This window comes from Mirounga leonina, unplaced genomic scaffold (genome assembly GCF_011800145.1).
Source record: "Mirounga leonina isolate KUSES-001 unplaced genomic scaffold, KU_Mleo_1.0 Mir_104, whole genome shotgun sequence".
Lineage (NCBI taxonomy): Eukaryota > Metazoa > Chordata > Mammalia > Carnivora > Phocidae > Mirounga > Mirounga leonina.
Window position 1 is genome coordinate 19,508,701 of NW_023270231.1, and position 16,874 is coordinate 19,525,574.

At 43.2% G+C, this 16,874-nt stretch overlaps 1 protein-coding gene and 1 non-coding gene across 3 annotated transcripts in view; one reads left to right on the forward strand and one right to left on the reverse strand.

The window, feature by feature from the left end:
* Positions 1-7,467, forward strand: part of FAF2 (Fas associated factor family member 2) — a 70,466-nt gene extending 62,999 nt beyond the window's left edge. For both annotated transcript variants that reach the window (XM_035014854.1, XM_035014865.1), the window contains one exon: positions 4,189-7,467. In XM_035014854.1, the coding sequence (XP_034870745.1) occupies positions 4,189-4,371 (183 nt within the window). In that variant the 3' untranslated portion in view covers positions 4,372-7,467. The remainder of the gene's footprint in view (positions 1-4,188) is intronic.
* An 8,829-nt stretch (positions 7,468-16,296) lies between these two features.
* TRNAQ-CUG lies at positions 16,297-16,369 on the reverse strand. The gene has a single exon. It is a non-coding gene; the product is annotated as a tRNA-Gln (tRNA).
* Positions 16,370-16,874: the final 505 nt, after the last annotated feature.

Below are 16,874 nucleotides of genomic sequence, written 5' to 3' on the forward strand. Positions count from 1 at the left end.
ATCATGTTTGAGTTCTGAAGTGTACCTTACCAGGAAGCTCCACAAAAGGCTTGGATATTTAAGGTGGGAGGCTCTTCCATGCTGCTCAACTCACATTGGCTTCAGAATCCCACCAGAACCCCTTGCTCTGTCTCCACAGAAAACTCTGTCTCCACTGACCTAAAAGCACCAGAATGACACATCTGAATATAAATGCATGTGCAGTTTGCATTCAGTTGTCGCTCTCCCTTTCTATCCATTTAGCCCCTAAGAAGCCCCACTTTGTGGAGCTACCTTGTATATTTGGTATCTAGAGGTAAATAGTGTTTCCATAGGGAAATGGTTAAAAGCAGAGTTTCTTAGAGTCTCACAGAATGATGGGGTTACCTGGGTGGCTCAGTTGGTTAAGCCTCTGCTTTCAGCTCAGGTCATGATCCCTTAGGCCTGGGATCAGGGCCGTGTGTTGGGCCCCTTGCTCAGTGGGGAGTCTGCTTCTCTCTCTCCCTCTGCCCCTCCCCCACTCGTGCACTTGGGCTCTCTGTCTCTCAAATAAATAAATAAAATCTTAAAAAATGAGGATCAAATTTTCATTCGGAGATTAATAGATCTGTTTTCTTTGTCGATGTACTTTGTTGACTCAATTTCTTCATCTGTAAAATGGGTATGATAATAGGTACTCTCTAATAGGATTGTCGTTAGGATTAAGTTCATATGTAAAGGGCTCAACATTGTGCCTGGCTAGTAGTAAGCACTCAAATGCTAACTGTTGTTTTTGGTATTTATAACCAAGAGGAAATTTCTGTTTATATTGGTAGTTGGTATGTTGTCTTTCCAAATTTACCAACTATAGTAGATTCTGCCATTTCCCTGATCACTCGAAATAGTCAAGAGTAAACTGCATAATAGAAATGAGAATGCACTGTAGTCAAGTGAGGACAGGTAGCACATTTATTAGTTCTCCTGTTTAAGTAAAGAACATTGGACAAGTTGCAGAATCTTTTACAGGGCCTCAGAAACCTCATCAGTTAAATGGAAATATAATCTTTCCTTTAATAACTTTAAGCTGAAGATACCTCAGGCTAGGCACTCTAGGGGTCATACAAATGAGTGAGACATGGTCTGGAATTCATGGAGCTTACGGCCAGTAGGGAATTAAGACTCAGAGTTAATACAACGTAAAAAGTTGTGAGGCATCCTGGTGAGAGAAAAGGGAGTAGCTTTCTCATTTTATTTATCTCTCATTTATGCATTTATTCTATTGAGGGAAGTGCTCACATCCCTAACTTTGGATTCTTAAATTGGGATAACATGAATGAGCCTCGTAGTACATACCATGTAGTAGGTGGTTACTAAATGTTCATTCCCTCCTCCCTGGTATGTTTCCTAACTACTGAGGTTTGCATTAGATTATAGCTTGCATCCATGTACACTAACAGTTTCACATCATAGTACACCTGAGCTTTATGGAGCTTTTACTCCCCAAACTCTAATTGTGTATGTGAAAAACCTAACAAAAATTAACTCTCTTGAGAGTTTCAGAAGAAAATCTTTTAGAATTGTGGAACAACAATAGGCTTCTGGCCGAAGGGGAACCAACCCGTTTGTTAACTATTTAATCCTTAAAGACTTTTTAAATTTGTTTGTCTTTAAGATTTTATTCATTTGAGAGAGAGAGAGAGTGCACAAGTTGCGGGGGGAGGTGCAGAGGGAGAGAGACAAGCAGACTGCCCGCTGAGCGGGGATCCCAGTATGGGGCTTGGTCCCAGGACCCTGAGGTCATGACCTGAGCCAAAGGCAGCCGCTTAACCAACTGAGCCACCCAGCCCCCCCAGTCCTTGAAGACTCTTAAATAGGTTCTCAGTTTCTAAAAACAAACCTCAAACTGAGAGAAATACTTGGTCATAAGTGGGGATAAGGCTCAGAGATGGAAAAGAAGTATAAAGGAGAAGTGTAGTGATGGTGTGGGCCTTTAACATTCATGGAGTTTATAACATATAACTGAGTAAAGATTTATAGTTTTTCATGCTCTTACAAACTTTGTGTCATCTTCCTGTGAGATCTCCTCTTCATAAATAATCTTAAAGAGTGATTGTACTGTGAAATACTCAATTTGCACAAAGCTTAGCTCTCGATAGTAGTAAAGTGCTAAGATAAAAAAGAATAAACTGTAGAAAAATCTCCAGGTCTCATGAGTGGGCAATAAAGTAGCAGGTGACTTTCTGTTAAATGAATGCATGTTAGAGAGAATCCAAATTATACTCAGCCCAAGACTCATTTTTCTGTTAGGAACCAAAAGCGACCTCTGGAGATGATGTGCGTTGTCAGTGGCAAACAGAAAATGCCAATTTTATACCAGGGTTGAATATTTATAAGCAAGATTAAAAAGGAAACAAAATGTTGTTTAAAGCCTATGTTGCGGGGCACCTGGGTGGCTCAGTCGTTAAGCGTCTGCCTTCGGCTCAGGTTATGATCCCGGGGTCCTGGGATCGAGCCCCGCATTGGGCTCCCTGCTCGGCAGGAAGCCTGCTTCTCCCTCTCCCACTCCCCCTGCTTGTGTTCCCTCTCTCGCTGTGTCTCTCTCTGTCAAATGAATAAATAAAATCTTTAAAAAATAATAAAAAAAAATTAAAAAAAAAAAAAAGCCCGACGCGGGGCTCAATCCCGGGACCCCCGGATCCTGACCTGAGCCAAAGGCAGACGCTTAACAACTGAGCCACCCAGGCGCCCCGGATGTGGCTTTTAAATACCATTGTCCATTAAGAAGAACCAGGGCTCCTTGGAAAAATGGCTGATTCCAGAGCTGGGGCAGGAAAACACAAGATCAGTCTGGAATACCTTGGACCAGAAAGCAACGAATTATTCAAAAAATGATGGAGACTTGCCACAAAGACACAGAAGCCATCTTGGATGGGCTCTTTGACTCCATCTGGAACATTTGGATGACATTGAAATAAATTTTGAAATATTGAAATAAAGTAACATTATAAGCTACTGAATAAAATAGGGAATCATGACTCTGTGTTAATATAAATTAAATAAATTGAAAGTTTGAGGAATAGATATCTCTGTAGTTTCAAAGTACCTCCCCACAAGATCTCTTCAATTACAAAGGAGAAAGGAATGGCTTCAACCGTGGAGAGGCCTGGTATCACCACTTTAACGGAGGGATCAAAGTGCACATTATAGGTACTGGGGCAAATCAGAATTATGCTCCAGCTAGATAGGATGCATTTAGTAGAATGCAGCATCATTTCTTTAACACTTCTGCCAAAGAACGTACCCGGAATCTAATCGTGAGTACACATTAGACAAACAAATTGAAAGACATTCTGCAAAATAACCAGTAATCTTTAGAAGTATCAAGGTCATGAAAGTCAGTGAAAGACTAAGGATTTGTTCCAGACTTAGAAGATGTAATAATGAAATGGAATACATAATCCTAAACTGGATGCTTTTGCTGTAGAAGGCAACTAGCAAAACCTGAAAACTTTAATAATAATTTAATATATATTGTTATGTTGCAGCATTAATGTGCCAGTTAAATTTCCTGTGTTTTGAGGGCTGAATTATGGTTATGTAGGAGATCGTCCTGTTTATAAGACAGACACAAGTATTTTGGGGGTGACAGGACATCAGGTTGGCAGCTCATTCTCAACTGGTTCAAAGAAAAAAATTCTATGTTCTGTACTTCCACTGTTCTGTAACTCTCTGATTATTTTTATTTATTTTTTATTTATTTTTTTTTATTTATTTGACAGAGAGATAGCACAGGTAGGCAGAGCGGCAGGCAGAGGGAAAGGGAGAAGCAGGCTCTCTGCTGCAGGGAGCCCGATGGCGGGGCTCAATCCCAGGACCCTGGATCATAACCTGAGCTGAAGGCAGCCGCTTAACCAACTGAGCCACACAGGCGCCCCATCTCTCTGATTATTTCTAAGTAAAAAAATTTTAACTCTGTATCAGGATGTCAAGAAAAAAAAGATGAATCACTTCAGAAGTAGGCCTAGCATGGGGCTGTGTAATCTCTTAAAAGAGCTGCCCTACGTATTTGCTCTGTGAAATGGAAGGACCTCACAATAGAATTCCAGTGTCATGCGATGACTTAATATTTACAGTCATCCTGGAGAGAGCTGGCGAGGGGATATTTGATTTCATCGTTGTGTTGTCTGTCTTTGTCTTTCTCTCACTGCCCTTTTTCTATATGATCTGCAGGTAATCCACGACTTCTTATTTTCCTTGAAAGAAAGCCCGGAAAAGTTTCAGATTGAAGCCAACTTTCCCCGGCGGGTGCTGCCCTGCATCCCTTCAGAGGAGTGGCCCAACCCCCCCACACTGCAGGAAGCAGGACTCAGCCACACAGAAGTTCTCTTTGTTCAGGACCTAACAGATGAATGACATTTTTTCTTCCTCTCCCCTCCTACCCTAATCCCTAAAAGAAATGGAAAAACAAAAACAAAAAAAAACAAGAGAGAGAAATTCATATTATTATTATTATAATACAATATTTTTTTTAAAAGACTGCTGCATCCTAAGGAAGGATCAGAAACCATGCTGCCTAAAAGAGTCACCACCTGTGTGCGCGCGCACGAGGTCAGCAATGAACGTTTCCGCTGGCAAGCCCACCCTCCCCTACTGCCTCTGCACCACGCACCTTCCAATGAAAGGAGACTCTTCACCTCCAACCCAGTCATTGTCCCTACTGGGGAAGGGGACATTCCCACTGGTTCTCATTCGTTCTTGCTTTTATGGAAAATAAAAGTGAAAAAACCTCTATCATCCAGCTACTGCAGCATCTTCTGAAGACTTGCTTCTCCCACCACCAGAGAAGAGAGGGAAGAGAAGGCACAGAACAGAGATGTTCCTTGAACTTCCCACAATTTATAAATAACTTCTAAATGTTTTCTGTTGCTTTGTAATGACCAAAGGAATGAGGCTGATATAGGTGTTTTTTTCCCTTAACTTTATTTGGTAAGAGCCAATTCTTAAGCCCATGAGTTCATGCCCTGGGCTCCTTAGCCCACAAGAGTGTAATAAAGGTGCCCTGGGCTGGTTTGTGCTTATTTCTGCCATTGTTCCTCTCACATTCCCAGAGAGGTGGTTCTTTTTGGTCCAACTCTTGCTGTCCTTTCTTGCTATCTATGTGCCCCCCTTCGAGTATTGGGAGGAAATCTGGGTTCGTTGCCCCACAAAGACCGTACAGATATACTCATATATGCAGCGTGAACTCTGTGTATACTCACTATACACATGACTGCAGCTTTCCCTTGGAATCTGTACCAGGTGGTTATTACGGGATCTGAACCAAAGGATAGTGACTCTTCATTCCTCTTCTGACACATGCATGCTCTTCCTTCCCAGCCCTGAGCTTTCCTGAACTGCCAAGCTTGGTGTTTCCCAAAGGAGTAGCAGGACCTATGGTAGAACCAGCAGAACCCCGTAAGAGTTCCCTGCCTGTCTCAGTGGGAGTGTGGTGATGGTGGTGGTGATTTAGGCATAGAACTAGAGACCTTGAAGGGAGCCAAGACAGAACTCTCAGCCTGTGTAAACTGTTGGAAGGCACATTTAGTTTCTGATGTAGCCACCTGCTGGAGGCAGTTTTAATCCTCTCTATTGCTGTGTTGAAGTAATAGGGTTTTTTAACCTCTGGATATCTGTGCTGTGGTTGAGTTTATGGTAATGGGTACATGGGTCAGGCCATGTATTAACAGATGCCAGCATGAACTGGCAAATATTCCAAAGTGTTCTACAGCTAGACTGGTGCAGACTCGTAACACTGCAACTTACTGAAGTAACTGTAGTTCTAGCATGCTGTGAGGCCAGGGTTCATGTCAAGATAAAACATAACTTGGTAGATTTGCAGTTTCTAAAGGCTTTCTCTCTTGCTTACCTAAAGTCTAAGGGCCACTCTTTTAGGTAGCAGTGATGTGTCTTCTATTCTCTGTAGCCCTCAGGGGTTGGGGCAAACACCAAGGAACAGAGTAAGGAACCTCACACAAAGCACCTGGGGAGCCTGGGAATTTCCCAGTGGCCTTGGCACAGGTGTCTAGAACACGATCTCTAGGAAAATTTAATTCTGCTCCTGGCTGCCTATTATTCCACTTTGTTTCCTGCTGCCTGAAGCCCAGATGAGTGGGAAATCACTGTCCGACTGTTGTGTTGTCATGAAAGGAATCTGGAGTGAATACCAGGATAAAGCATATTCTCCACTCAACCTTATGTGAATTCTGCTTCCTGCTGACAACCATGCAAAGAGGAATTTTCCACTTAACTTGGAGCCTCCCTCCTTGTTGAACTCACAGCTGTTTCCCTGGCAGTACACAGGAGGGGACGACATTAAAGGCTTTCGCTAGGTTGGGTGTACCAAGTATCTTGCCCATACCTCTTTGGGAAGTTGTAAAACTTTTTCCTTAATTCAGTCTGCATCCTATTCTACAATGTGCACTTTATGTCTCTTGCCCTTTTAAAACTTGTTCAGTGAAGGAGGTCAGATGCCAGAATATTAAGAAAAAGTCTATGTCGGTACAGTTCTTGTGATGGCCTACCCATTACTTCAGGTTTCAAGAGGTCTTATCTGAAGCACATGTTCCTTCCTAGTCCATCTTAAAACAGGCCTGCTTTGCTCAGACCACGTCCCCCCCCTTCCTTTCTCCTTGCTGACCCTAGGGCTGCTGCCTAGGTGCCATCTCCCTTCCTCCTCCGTGAAGGATGCACGTTTTGTCACTTAAAGCCAGTACAATCTGTTACTCCCAAGGACCTCTGGGAACTTGATGGGACCTGCAAGGGAGAAAATACTGAGAAGTATCTGCAAGGATTTCCTCATTTCCAGATCACCTCTGGGTTATTTCAGCTGTTTATCAAACAGCAAGTCATCAACCTAACAAAAACACTTGTTTCAAGTTGTGTTCTGCAGTCCCAAAACTGAAGTTGTAGATTCAGCTGAATAACCATCAGAAATGGCCAAGCAAAGACAACCTGTTGGAGTCAGTTGAATTTCTGCAGCCTCAGTGTGGCCTTTCTGGTCTTTTCTTTCACTTCTGCAGAATTTCCTGCAGCAAATACTTCTTTGTAACCTTGTCTTCTTCCACTATGATGTTTGGATAAAATATGACCAGAGGAGAATATTTATCTATTAAAAAAAAAAAGCAACCTAGAATCTTCAACTGAGCAGTCATGAAAATTGTTAATGGTGCCAAGGCCAAGGAAAGAGTTTCAGAAAATGACTGTGGGAAGGAGTGCTAACCCCCAGAATGCAAAATCAGGGGAGAATTATCTGGTGCTTGAACAAGGAGCTCCACTTTACAACTGGTTTTTTTAGGACTTGTGAGGAACGCAGCAACAGGAAATCCATCCACAAAGGATGCAGTGCCCCAACTTGTACTGCACCTGAATAGTTATGTGATAATTTACTGAAGAAATCTAGTGTACTTTAAATTTTTTTCATAAAAGTTTACATTGTATTGTAGGTTAACATTAAATGTTTTATAACAAAAATCTCCTAACAAGTTGTGGGTCTTTCTGTCCAGGAGAGATGTGGTAGGTATTTTCCTATGTGTGAAGGAAAGTTTGGGAAGTCATGGGGTTGGGAACAGGGTATTGCATTGCTGAAAAGCAAGGTAGAATCAAAGAAGAGCAAGGAGTTAAAATAGTGTATTTCAGTGAAAGGGGGCAACTTAGTGTGGTGTTAGCCGGAGCAGACAGATCCAGGTTCAAGTTTGGGCCTTTCTGACCTCAGACAAGTTCTTTAGTTTCCCACAACTATAAATAAAGTTAGCACCATCTGTCTCAGGATGGGTTTGTAGGTTAATCAAATGTATATGAAGTGCCCAACACAGGTGTCATTGTTCACTTTCTCCATGGGAGTGTATTTTGAAGGAATATTTTCTTGTAGTTGTAACTCAGTTTTATAAGGGATGCCATGTCTTCTGCTAGTACAGACCTATGTCCTTGTGAATGAGTGCCTAAAGAAGAGTCACCTTTGATCTAATGAAGTCTGGACTGTTGGAGCTCCCCTCCTAAGGTATTTTTGCTTGTTTTCTTTTTTTTTATTTCCGAGAGGAAATGTAAGCCTTGGTTCTTTGCCTTTCTCTTCCCCACTGTCTGACCTTGCGCAGAGAACTCATTCCTGTGAGCTACGAATTCTTGTCACCTTCAGAGTCTACCCTGTTGCTTATCTGAAGATGTGGGCTTCCATTTTGTTTTTTGTTTGTTTTTTTAAATGTAGATCTTAACCATAAACTAGAAAGTCTGCTCAGTCTAGTAAGTCTGCAAGAAGCGTTTGTTCACCTTAGGTCAGAATCCACTTTTAAAAATGAACACTTCACAATTGATTGTGAAGCTTATGTGTAAAATTTTTGCCATCAATTAACAGTAAAGGAAGATTTGAACTCTGATGCCAAATACACTTGGTTTCAAATCCCGGCTGTGACCATGGTTTTGGCCAAGTGACCTCAACTCTAGGCTTCAGTTTCATCATCTGTAAAATGGGGCCAGTTGTAGCCTTGCAGTCAGGATGAAGTGAATTGCTGCTGCAGTTACCTGGCACACAATAGGTGTTCGGTAAGTAATAGCTCCTATTACTGTTTTCAGCACAGTCTGTAGCTTGCCCACTGCCAACAGTTTATTCTAGATACAGATGAAGGAGAGAAAAAGGGGAGGGGTTAAGTTGACACTTTGCTTAATGCCTGATACTTTTTCTTGCCATGCCTCCAGTGTTACAACTCCATGCACTTTTCCCCTGATGGAGCCACCGGCCCCCAAAGTCTCTTGCTCCTGACCGTGAGCTCAGCCAACACTGTGCTGAGCTTCTCCTCCCTCTCATGGCTCTACCTCTACCCTTTGCTGTCTGCCCTTCTTGGTAACTCCAAATGATGCCCCAAACTCCCAGGTTTCTAACCCCACTAAGCTGAAACCTGGTTCTCTCTTGAAGACACTACCTCAAAAAGCCCTTAAGCAGATACTGCTCATTTTCCTTCATATCTTGGAAGCAGGAAAGGGATCTGTATTTCTCTTCTGCCGCTTTGATGCGCTGTTGTCCAGGACAGTGTTCCTGAAGCACATGCCATCTGCTTGGACTACTTTATCCTGTTCTGGTTGCTACTGGACATTCCCCAAGATGTTGGCAACTGATACTTTCTTCTTCACCAGCAACCTAGGTGACTCTTACATCTACATATGTGGATTTCCTAAAATTCTGGTCCTACTGCTCCTGATTTGACTTGTGTAGCTGCTGAATGTAGTAGAAAGAGGCTTTGAGTCAAATCTGAATTTGAAACTACCCCTTGCTGAGTGCTCTAGGGTGTTTCCTCATCTATAAACATCAAGGCAGTGCATCCTTGGAAAGTTCAGATGCTCTTTAAATGGACTGCTGTCTGTGAAGTGCCTGGTGGTAGGTGGAAGGATGCTTAGTACATGTTTGCTTTCTTTGCTCTTGTCCCTCCCAGCAGTGCTGTGCTTTGAGGTAAGCCTTCAATGTGAACTACCTCACCCTCAAGACCTCAGAACCAGACCCTTCCTGACCACAGCCTTTAGTGCTCCACTGTCCCTACACTGCCCGTAAGGCCTTTTTGTCCCTCTCCATTCCTCTCAATCTCCCTACTAGAATTCTGTTGGTTTCATGGTCCTCTCCACTACAATTCAGTGCTGTCACAATTTCCCAGAGTTTAACTGAACAATTTGATGTCTCTCTTGTTCCCTAAGTTGCAGAGTCCTAGCATGTACCACAGTAAACTGAGGAGCCTGGGTGTTGGTGCCCACTTCTGTGATCCAGCTCTAGGAAACTCCCCATGTGTTTCTACCGCATAGGCACTGCTCCACTGTGTCCCCTTTCTCAAATCCAAGCCCACCTGCATCCTCTTCACTCTAAGTCCATTACTAAAAAGCCTACTTCCTGAGAAATTTGAGATCTTGTCACAGAACTTCATCCGCTTCCTTTTTCACCTCAAAATTGTTCTGTGATGTTACCTGCTTCCTCTTTCCTTTCTGTCTTGTGGGTGTATTTTCTTTTGAAGGAGATATAACTTAAACACAGTAAAATGCCCGAATCTTAAATCCACAGCTTGATAACATTTTACCTTTATGTGTACACCAAAAACAAGATGCAGTATATTTAATCACCCCAGAAAGTTACCTTGTGTGTCTTCCCAGTCTGTAGCTCCTCAGAGATAACCACTATTCTGACTTCTTTCACCATAGAAGTTTTGCTTGTTCTTAAACTTCGTATGAATGGACTGTGTGTGTGTGTCTGTGTGTCTGTGTGTGTGTGTGATTTTATAAATGGTTTTTATTTATTTTTTTAATATTTATTTATTTGAGAGAGCTCAAGCAGGAAGGAGGGGGAGAAGCAGGCTTCCCGCGGAGCAGGGAGCCCGATGCGGGGCTCAATCCCAGGACCCCAGGATCATGACTTGAGCTGAAGGCAGAGGCTTAACCATCTGAGCCACGCAGGCACTCTATAAATGGTTTTTATTTAGAGAGAGTGCATGAGTTGGGGTGGGGGAGAAGGAAGAAAAAATTGTAAGCAGGCTCCACACCCAGCACAGAGCCCGACGCAGGGCTTGATCTCATGATCTTGAGATCATGACCTGAGCTGAATTGAAGAGTCGGATGCTTAACCCACTGAGCCACTCAGGCGCTTCTGTTTTTTGTTTGTTTTTTTAATTAAGTAATCTCTACACCCAACATGGGGCTTGAATTCAAGAGTCACTGAGCTGACTGAGCCAGCCAGGCGCCCCATCAATTGTTTTCTTTATTCAAGGATTCCTATTCATGATAGGAAACTTTAGGAAGTGCAAAGAAACAAAAAAAACCTTCATAATATAACATTGTCCAGAGGTATCTATTGTTAATATTCCAATGTATGTCTTCCCAGACTGTATATAAAAACTTTTTTTTCTACAAAAATGCAATGGCATTGTAAATACTGTATTATCTCAATTTCATATGTTCTATATTTTTTTAAATGACTATGCAGCATTTCACTGAATGGACGTATCATAAACTATAAACTGATAAAAATCCTCATGACATTTTAGGTTCAACTTTTTTTTTTTTTTTTGCTTTTCTAAGATTGAAAAACATCTGTGTAGTGATAAATGTACACATCCATGCTTGTTTTCTCAGGGGAAAAAAATCCTAGAAGTGAAGTTACTGAGTCACAAAAGGATGGAAATTTTGCTTTTTTAAATGATTGATTTCCAAATTGTAGTGCAGAAAAGTTATTTATACTCCTGCCCAGCAGTGTGTGCTCAGTCTCCCATTTGTGTCATCATTGCCAGAACCTTAACTAACAACTATCCCCTTTTCTTTTTTTTTTTTTAAAGATTTTATTTATTTATTTGAGAGAGAGAATGAGAGAGAGCAAGCACATGAGAGGGGGGAGGGTCAGAGGGAGAAGCAGACTCCCTGCCGAGCAGGGAGCCTGATGCGGGACTCGATCCAGGGACTCGATCCAGGGACTCGATCCAGGGACTCCAGGATCATGACCTGAGCCAAAGGCAGTTGCTTAACCAACTGAGCCACCCAGGCGCCTGCAACTATCCCCTTTTCAATCACTTGAATCTCCCTTCATGTTCCATCTAAAAATGTTTGGCATCCCCTCCCTTGCAAAACCTTAATCTTACCCACAAGTTACCGTCCTATTTCCTTTCCTGCCAAGATGGCTTGCATAGCCAGCCTCCACTCTTAACCTCCTGTTGATTGAACTTCCATCCCCACTAACCATCTCTTATGGTCAGCTGTAACCTCCTAATTGGTCTCTTACAAGATCTCTGTAAATGTAAAAGTTCCCCAGTTGGTACCTGATACAGAGTCAAGTGTCCCCTTGTTTCTGGCCCACAGATTGGGGGTCAGATTATGTGAACTAGGTTAGGGAATCACACTTTATCCTGAGGGCCATTGAGGGGCTTTAAGCAAGAGAGATACATCAGATTTGGATTTTAGAAAGCTGATTCTGTCACTGGGGAGACTGGATGGGAGGGGGCAGGACTGAGAGGTGATATGAGAGAGTCCTGGATTAGGAATGGCTTGGGGATGGTGGGGTGTTAATGATGGAAATAAGGACTATTTAGAAAGCACAATGACCAGGAGGACCTGGAGGCTGATAAGATGTGGGGGGTGATGGAGTGAGAAATTGAGGATGATGTCCAGGTTTCTGACGACTGCATTTAGGAACAGACAGTCACTGGTGACCTTCACAGGTGCTAGATCAGTGGAGTACAGTATCAGAAGGCAGAAGTAATGAATGGGAGATGAAATAGAAAGATGAAATGTAGGCAGCGCTCAGGAAATTAGTCGGTGGAAGGTATTGGAGGAACTAGAACAAGCCAGAGAGGAGCTATGAATGAGGAAAGGTCATTTGTTTTAAGGTGAGAGAGACTTCATTATGTGTAAATGTTAAAAGCAATGAGATTTTAGAGAAAAAGGTTGAAAATGCACAGAGAAAAGATAACAGAAAGATGCCCCTGGGTGGTGGAAGGGTTGGCCTTAGGAGGAAGGATGGGAACAGAAGTTGGTGTATTTGTAGATTTGAAGGCAGAAGTTGAGTGTCTGCATGTGATGGGGGTTGATGGGGGTCAGAGGTCTAAGAATACTGAAGAAGAGTTGAAATAGCCATTTTAGAGAGCAGGCCAGAGTATAGGAAGATTTAGGTGGCTTTCTGGAAAAACTGAGAGCCCAGGTGAGACTGAGACCAGAATTCATGGTGGGAGTAGACATGAAAAGCCAGGTAGTGTCACCAGTCTATTTTCTTCCTGCTGCCAATTTTCTTTCTGAAAACAGAGATCACATGTGGGCATTCAGTTTTCAGCATCCCCTTTGTCCCAGGTGAAAGTCCAGCTCCTCCGCCTGGAAGATGGGGATTTCAACTCTGGGCCCTTACAGAACTGTTACAGCTTTGTTTTTCTGTTCTTCCACATAGTCACACTAACCATCCATTACAGATCTCTTGATTGTTCCCTAAACACACCATGCACTTCCTGCCTAAAGATAAACTAACAACTGACACTCAAGAGAAATGGTTAAAAGATATGCTGTCAATTTCTCAAACTCTTCTGATTGCCAGCCAGGCAGTGCCTAGACCATGTGATTCTGGTCTTCCAGAAACGTATTTATAAGACTCTGGCTTATTAAAACACAGGTACGGGGTGCCTGGGTGGCTCAGTCGTTAAGCGTCTGCCTTCGGCTTGGGTCATGATCCCAGGGTCCTGGGATCGAGCCCCACATCGGGCTCCCTGCTCCGCGGGAAGCCTGCTTCTCCCTCTCCCACTCCCCCCGCTTGTGTTCCCTCTCTCACTGTGTCTCTCTCTGTCAAATAAATAAATAAAATCTTTAAAAAAACAAAACAAAAAAACACAGGTACTGGCAAGGAGAGTAGATATAAATAATTAGCATGGTATACCAATTTAGGAACATACACCTGGATCTTTTCAGATAGCTCTTACCTTTTGGTGCCTATATTAGAGATCATTAGTTGCAAGTAACAAACAGGAAACTACTGCAGCTAATTTAAGGAAAAAAAACATGTGTTGAAAGACTATGGGGGTATATCCCAGAATTGAAAGTCAAATCTCAGAAAGGGTGAGGTCCAGGTTTCAGAAAAGGAGGGTTGGTGGGAGGGTGTTGTCAGAGGTAGAGGACATCCGTAGGATGTCAGGACTCCCACCTTTGGGAGGCAGGAACATAATTGGCAAGTAGATTGCGGTTTTTGTGCTTAGTTGCACCCCATATATGGCAGGGCGTTTTCTTTTTAAAAAATTGCAGAAAAGTATAAAGAAGAAAATAACCCTTATTCACATTCCTACTACACCAAATTATTAATATTTTGGCATATTTGCTTCAAGCTTTTTTTTTCCTGGATATACTTTGGTTAAAATCATATAAAATGTTTATACATTTGCTAAAATAAATCCATTCATGCTCAGCAGATGTGGCTAATTTCTGGCTGAGCAACCTGCCATTGTGTTGAGCACTGACCAGCAGTGAGCCGTCTGTTGTTCAGAGGGCTTTCCCAGCGTGCACTTCTCTGTCAGAGACTTGATCTGAGGTTGAAAGAACAGCAGAAGCCAATGGGTTTGCCCCAGCTTGTCAGAACTATGGAAGCCAAGGAGGGGATGGTTCAAGGAATCATCATTCGTACAGAAAGATCATTGGATATGGGACAGTTAACAGTTAATTCACTATGTTGGGACACTGGAAAGAAAGAGAGGGCAGGGCCTGTGCAAACACCTGGGCCCCGGGACTGGGATCATCTTCCCACATGCTTTTCTTCCCCGCAGTTCATTTGTTCACTTATTCAATCACCTGTTGAGAAAACCCTCACTGATGCCTACTGTATCCATGCCCTTTTGTTAGGATCTGGGAACGTGACTGTGATGGCCCTTGGTCTACTGAAGCAGAGACATGGGCAGCTAGCTGGATTGATCATAACAGGTGAGATGTGTGGGGAAAAGCCGTCTGCATGGTGGGCTGTGGAAGCAGAGTAGAAGTGTGGCCTGCTCTGGCTTGAGGGAGGGATCTGGGGAAGCTCACTTGAAGAGGGGACATTCAAACTGAACTTTGGAAAAGGAGCATGCTTACCAGGAAAAGTTAAAGCATTTGAGGCAACATAGTGTGGTTCAGGGGCAAAGGCTGCAGGGGTGGGTAGACAGACCTGGGCTTGATCCCTTGATTCCAACTCTACTGTGTGTTGGCTTTGGGATCTTTGGCAAGTCCCCTCCCATCTCTGAGCCTCCTTTTCCTCAGCAGGAACTATGAAGGAAGTAGTAACAGTTTTACAGTAAAGAAAACCGAAGAAGGACCCCCTGAGGGACAACTCGTCAACATGGTGGGCACTCACGAAATGTGAATAGTGTTCCAAGCAGGGGGAACAGCATGCATAACACGGGGGTAAAAACGGCATGTTGGAGAAACCATGAGAACCTGGTTTGACTTGAAGGAAGGAGGGAGATGCAGGGGCTGACAAGAGTGAGACGAGATTGGGATAATAGTTCTTCTACCACCTCCATCCCCTCCCTTAGGGAAGCTGGAGAGGCAGGTGCGAGGAGGGAAAGACAAGTATGGAACCCCATTTCTTTGACATCACCCATCTTCCAGTAAAATGACAAAGGGGGTTTATCTTTAGGACTGCAATCAGTCTGACTTCAGTTTCCCCATTCATAAAAAAAGGAAAAGAAGAGACAAGACTCTTCCTGTTGCATCCCAAGAAGTTGTAAGGTGGCAGTGGAACATGGAGGGGGGTGGGGAAACAGACTGAAGGAGACCTCTTTTTGGGTTTTTCGGAAATGGGTTTTCTGACTTGGAGAATGCGTGAGTGGAAAGACTACCAGATTATCCTGACTCTCCCATTTTCTACCTGGGCCTAGGGCTATCCTGGGGCCTCCCTGAGCTGTAGCTCCTCCAAAGGGAAACCAAAGATAATGCGTGCCTCAATTCAGGGAGCTGAAGAGCAAATGAAACACTATGGTTTATAAGGCTCTCTGGGACCTGGCCCCTGACTTCCTCTTCAACTTCATCTCTTCAACTTCATCCTGTGCTCTTGCCCAAACTCATTCTTGCCTCTGGGCCTCTGCACATTCTTTTCCCTCCTCTGGAATGCTTTTCTCCTGACTAGCTCCTCTTCATCATTCAGGTCTCACTGATCTCAATGTCACCTCCTCTAGGAGACCACCCCATTATCATGACCCTTGTGATAATTTGAAGTTATTCTTTACTTACATATTGTCTATTTTGGAATGCCAGCTTCCTGGAGGCAGGAACTTTGTCTCATTCACTGGAGTTCCCCCACTGCCTAGAACAGTACATGGCTTTGGGCAGAAACAGCCAGTTCTGTTGAATGACTTTATTTAGCACAAACAACATGCAGAGCACCCTACAAGGTGCTGAGGACTCAGTGGCAGTTAAACTGCCCTTATAGAGTATGTAGCTTTTACACCTTCTGTGCCCAGAGAAGAACTCTGAAAGTCTTTCCCATCAGTACACAGGCTGAGTTCAAAGGGTTCCGAGGCACAGAAAGTATCTGTTCCTGGAGCTCTATCTTCCTCCCTCCAGGGACCTATGGTGTGCAACGCTTGGAGAGATGTTACCAATTCTACCAATTGTTATTAAAGACACACTTTACTGCCAATTCATTCATTCTTCAAGAAATGGCTACCATGGGCCAGGCTTAGTTGTAGTTGCTGGCAGGCAGAGCTTCTGATAGAACAGTGGTAACCAGAATGACCTTCTACCCACCCACACCCCCCATTGCCACACCTTCAAGGAACAGAACTACAGCCCAAAGGTGATAGGATTTTTTAAAATATTTAATTTTTTTTTAAGTAAGCTCTATGCCTAAAGTGAGGCTTGAACTCACGACCCTGAGATCCAGAGTCGCATGCTCTACCAACTGAGCCACCCAGGAGTCCCAAGATGACAGGATTTAAAAAAAATTTTTTTAAATTTATTTTTTATTTGAGTATAGTTGACATGCATGCAACATTACATCAGTTTCAGGTGTACAGCTTAGTGAGTTAACAAGTTTATACATTATGCTATGTTCACTACAAGTGTGGCTGCTGTCACCACACGACACTATTACAATAGCATTGACTATATTCCCTATGCTGTGCCTTTTATTCCCATGACTTACTCATTCCATAACTAGAAGCCTGTCTCTCCCTCTCCCCTTCACCCATTTTGCTCATCCTCCCACCCACCTCCCCTATGGCAACCATCAGTTTGTTCTCTGTATTTATAGGTCTGATTCTGCTTTTTGTTTAATAATTTTTTTTAGATTCCACTTATGAGTGGCGTCATATGGTATTTGTCTTTCTCAGTCTGACTTATTTCACTTAGCATAATACCTTCTAGGTCCCTCTAGGTTTCCCACAGTTGGCTGTACTACATTACATTCCCACCAACAGTTG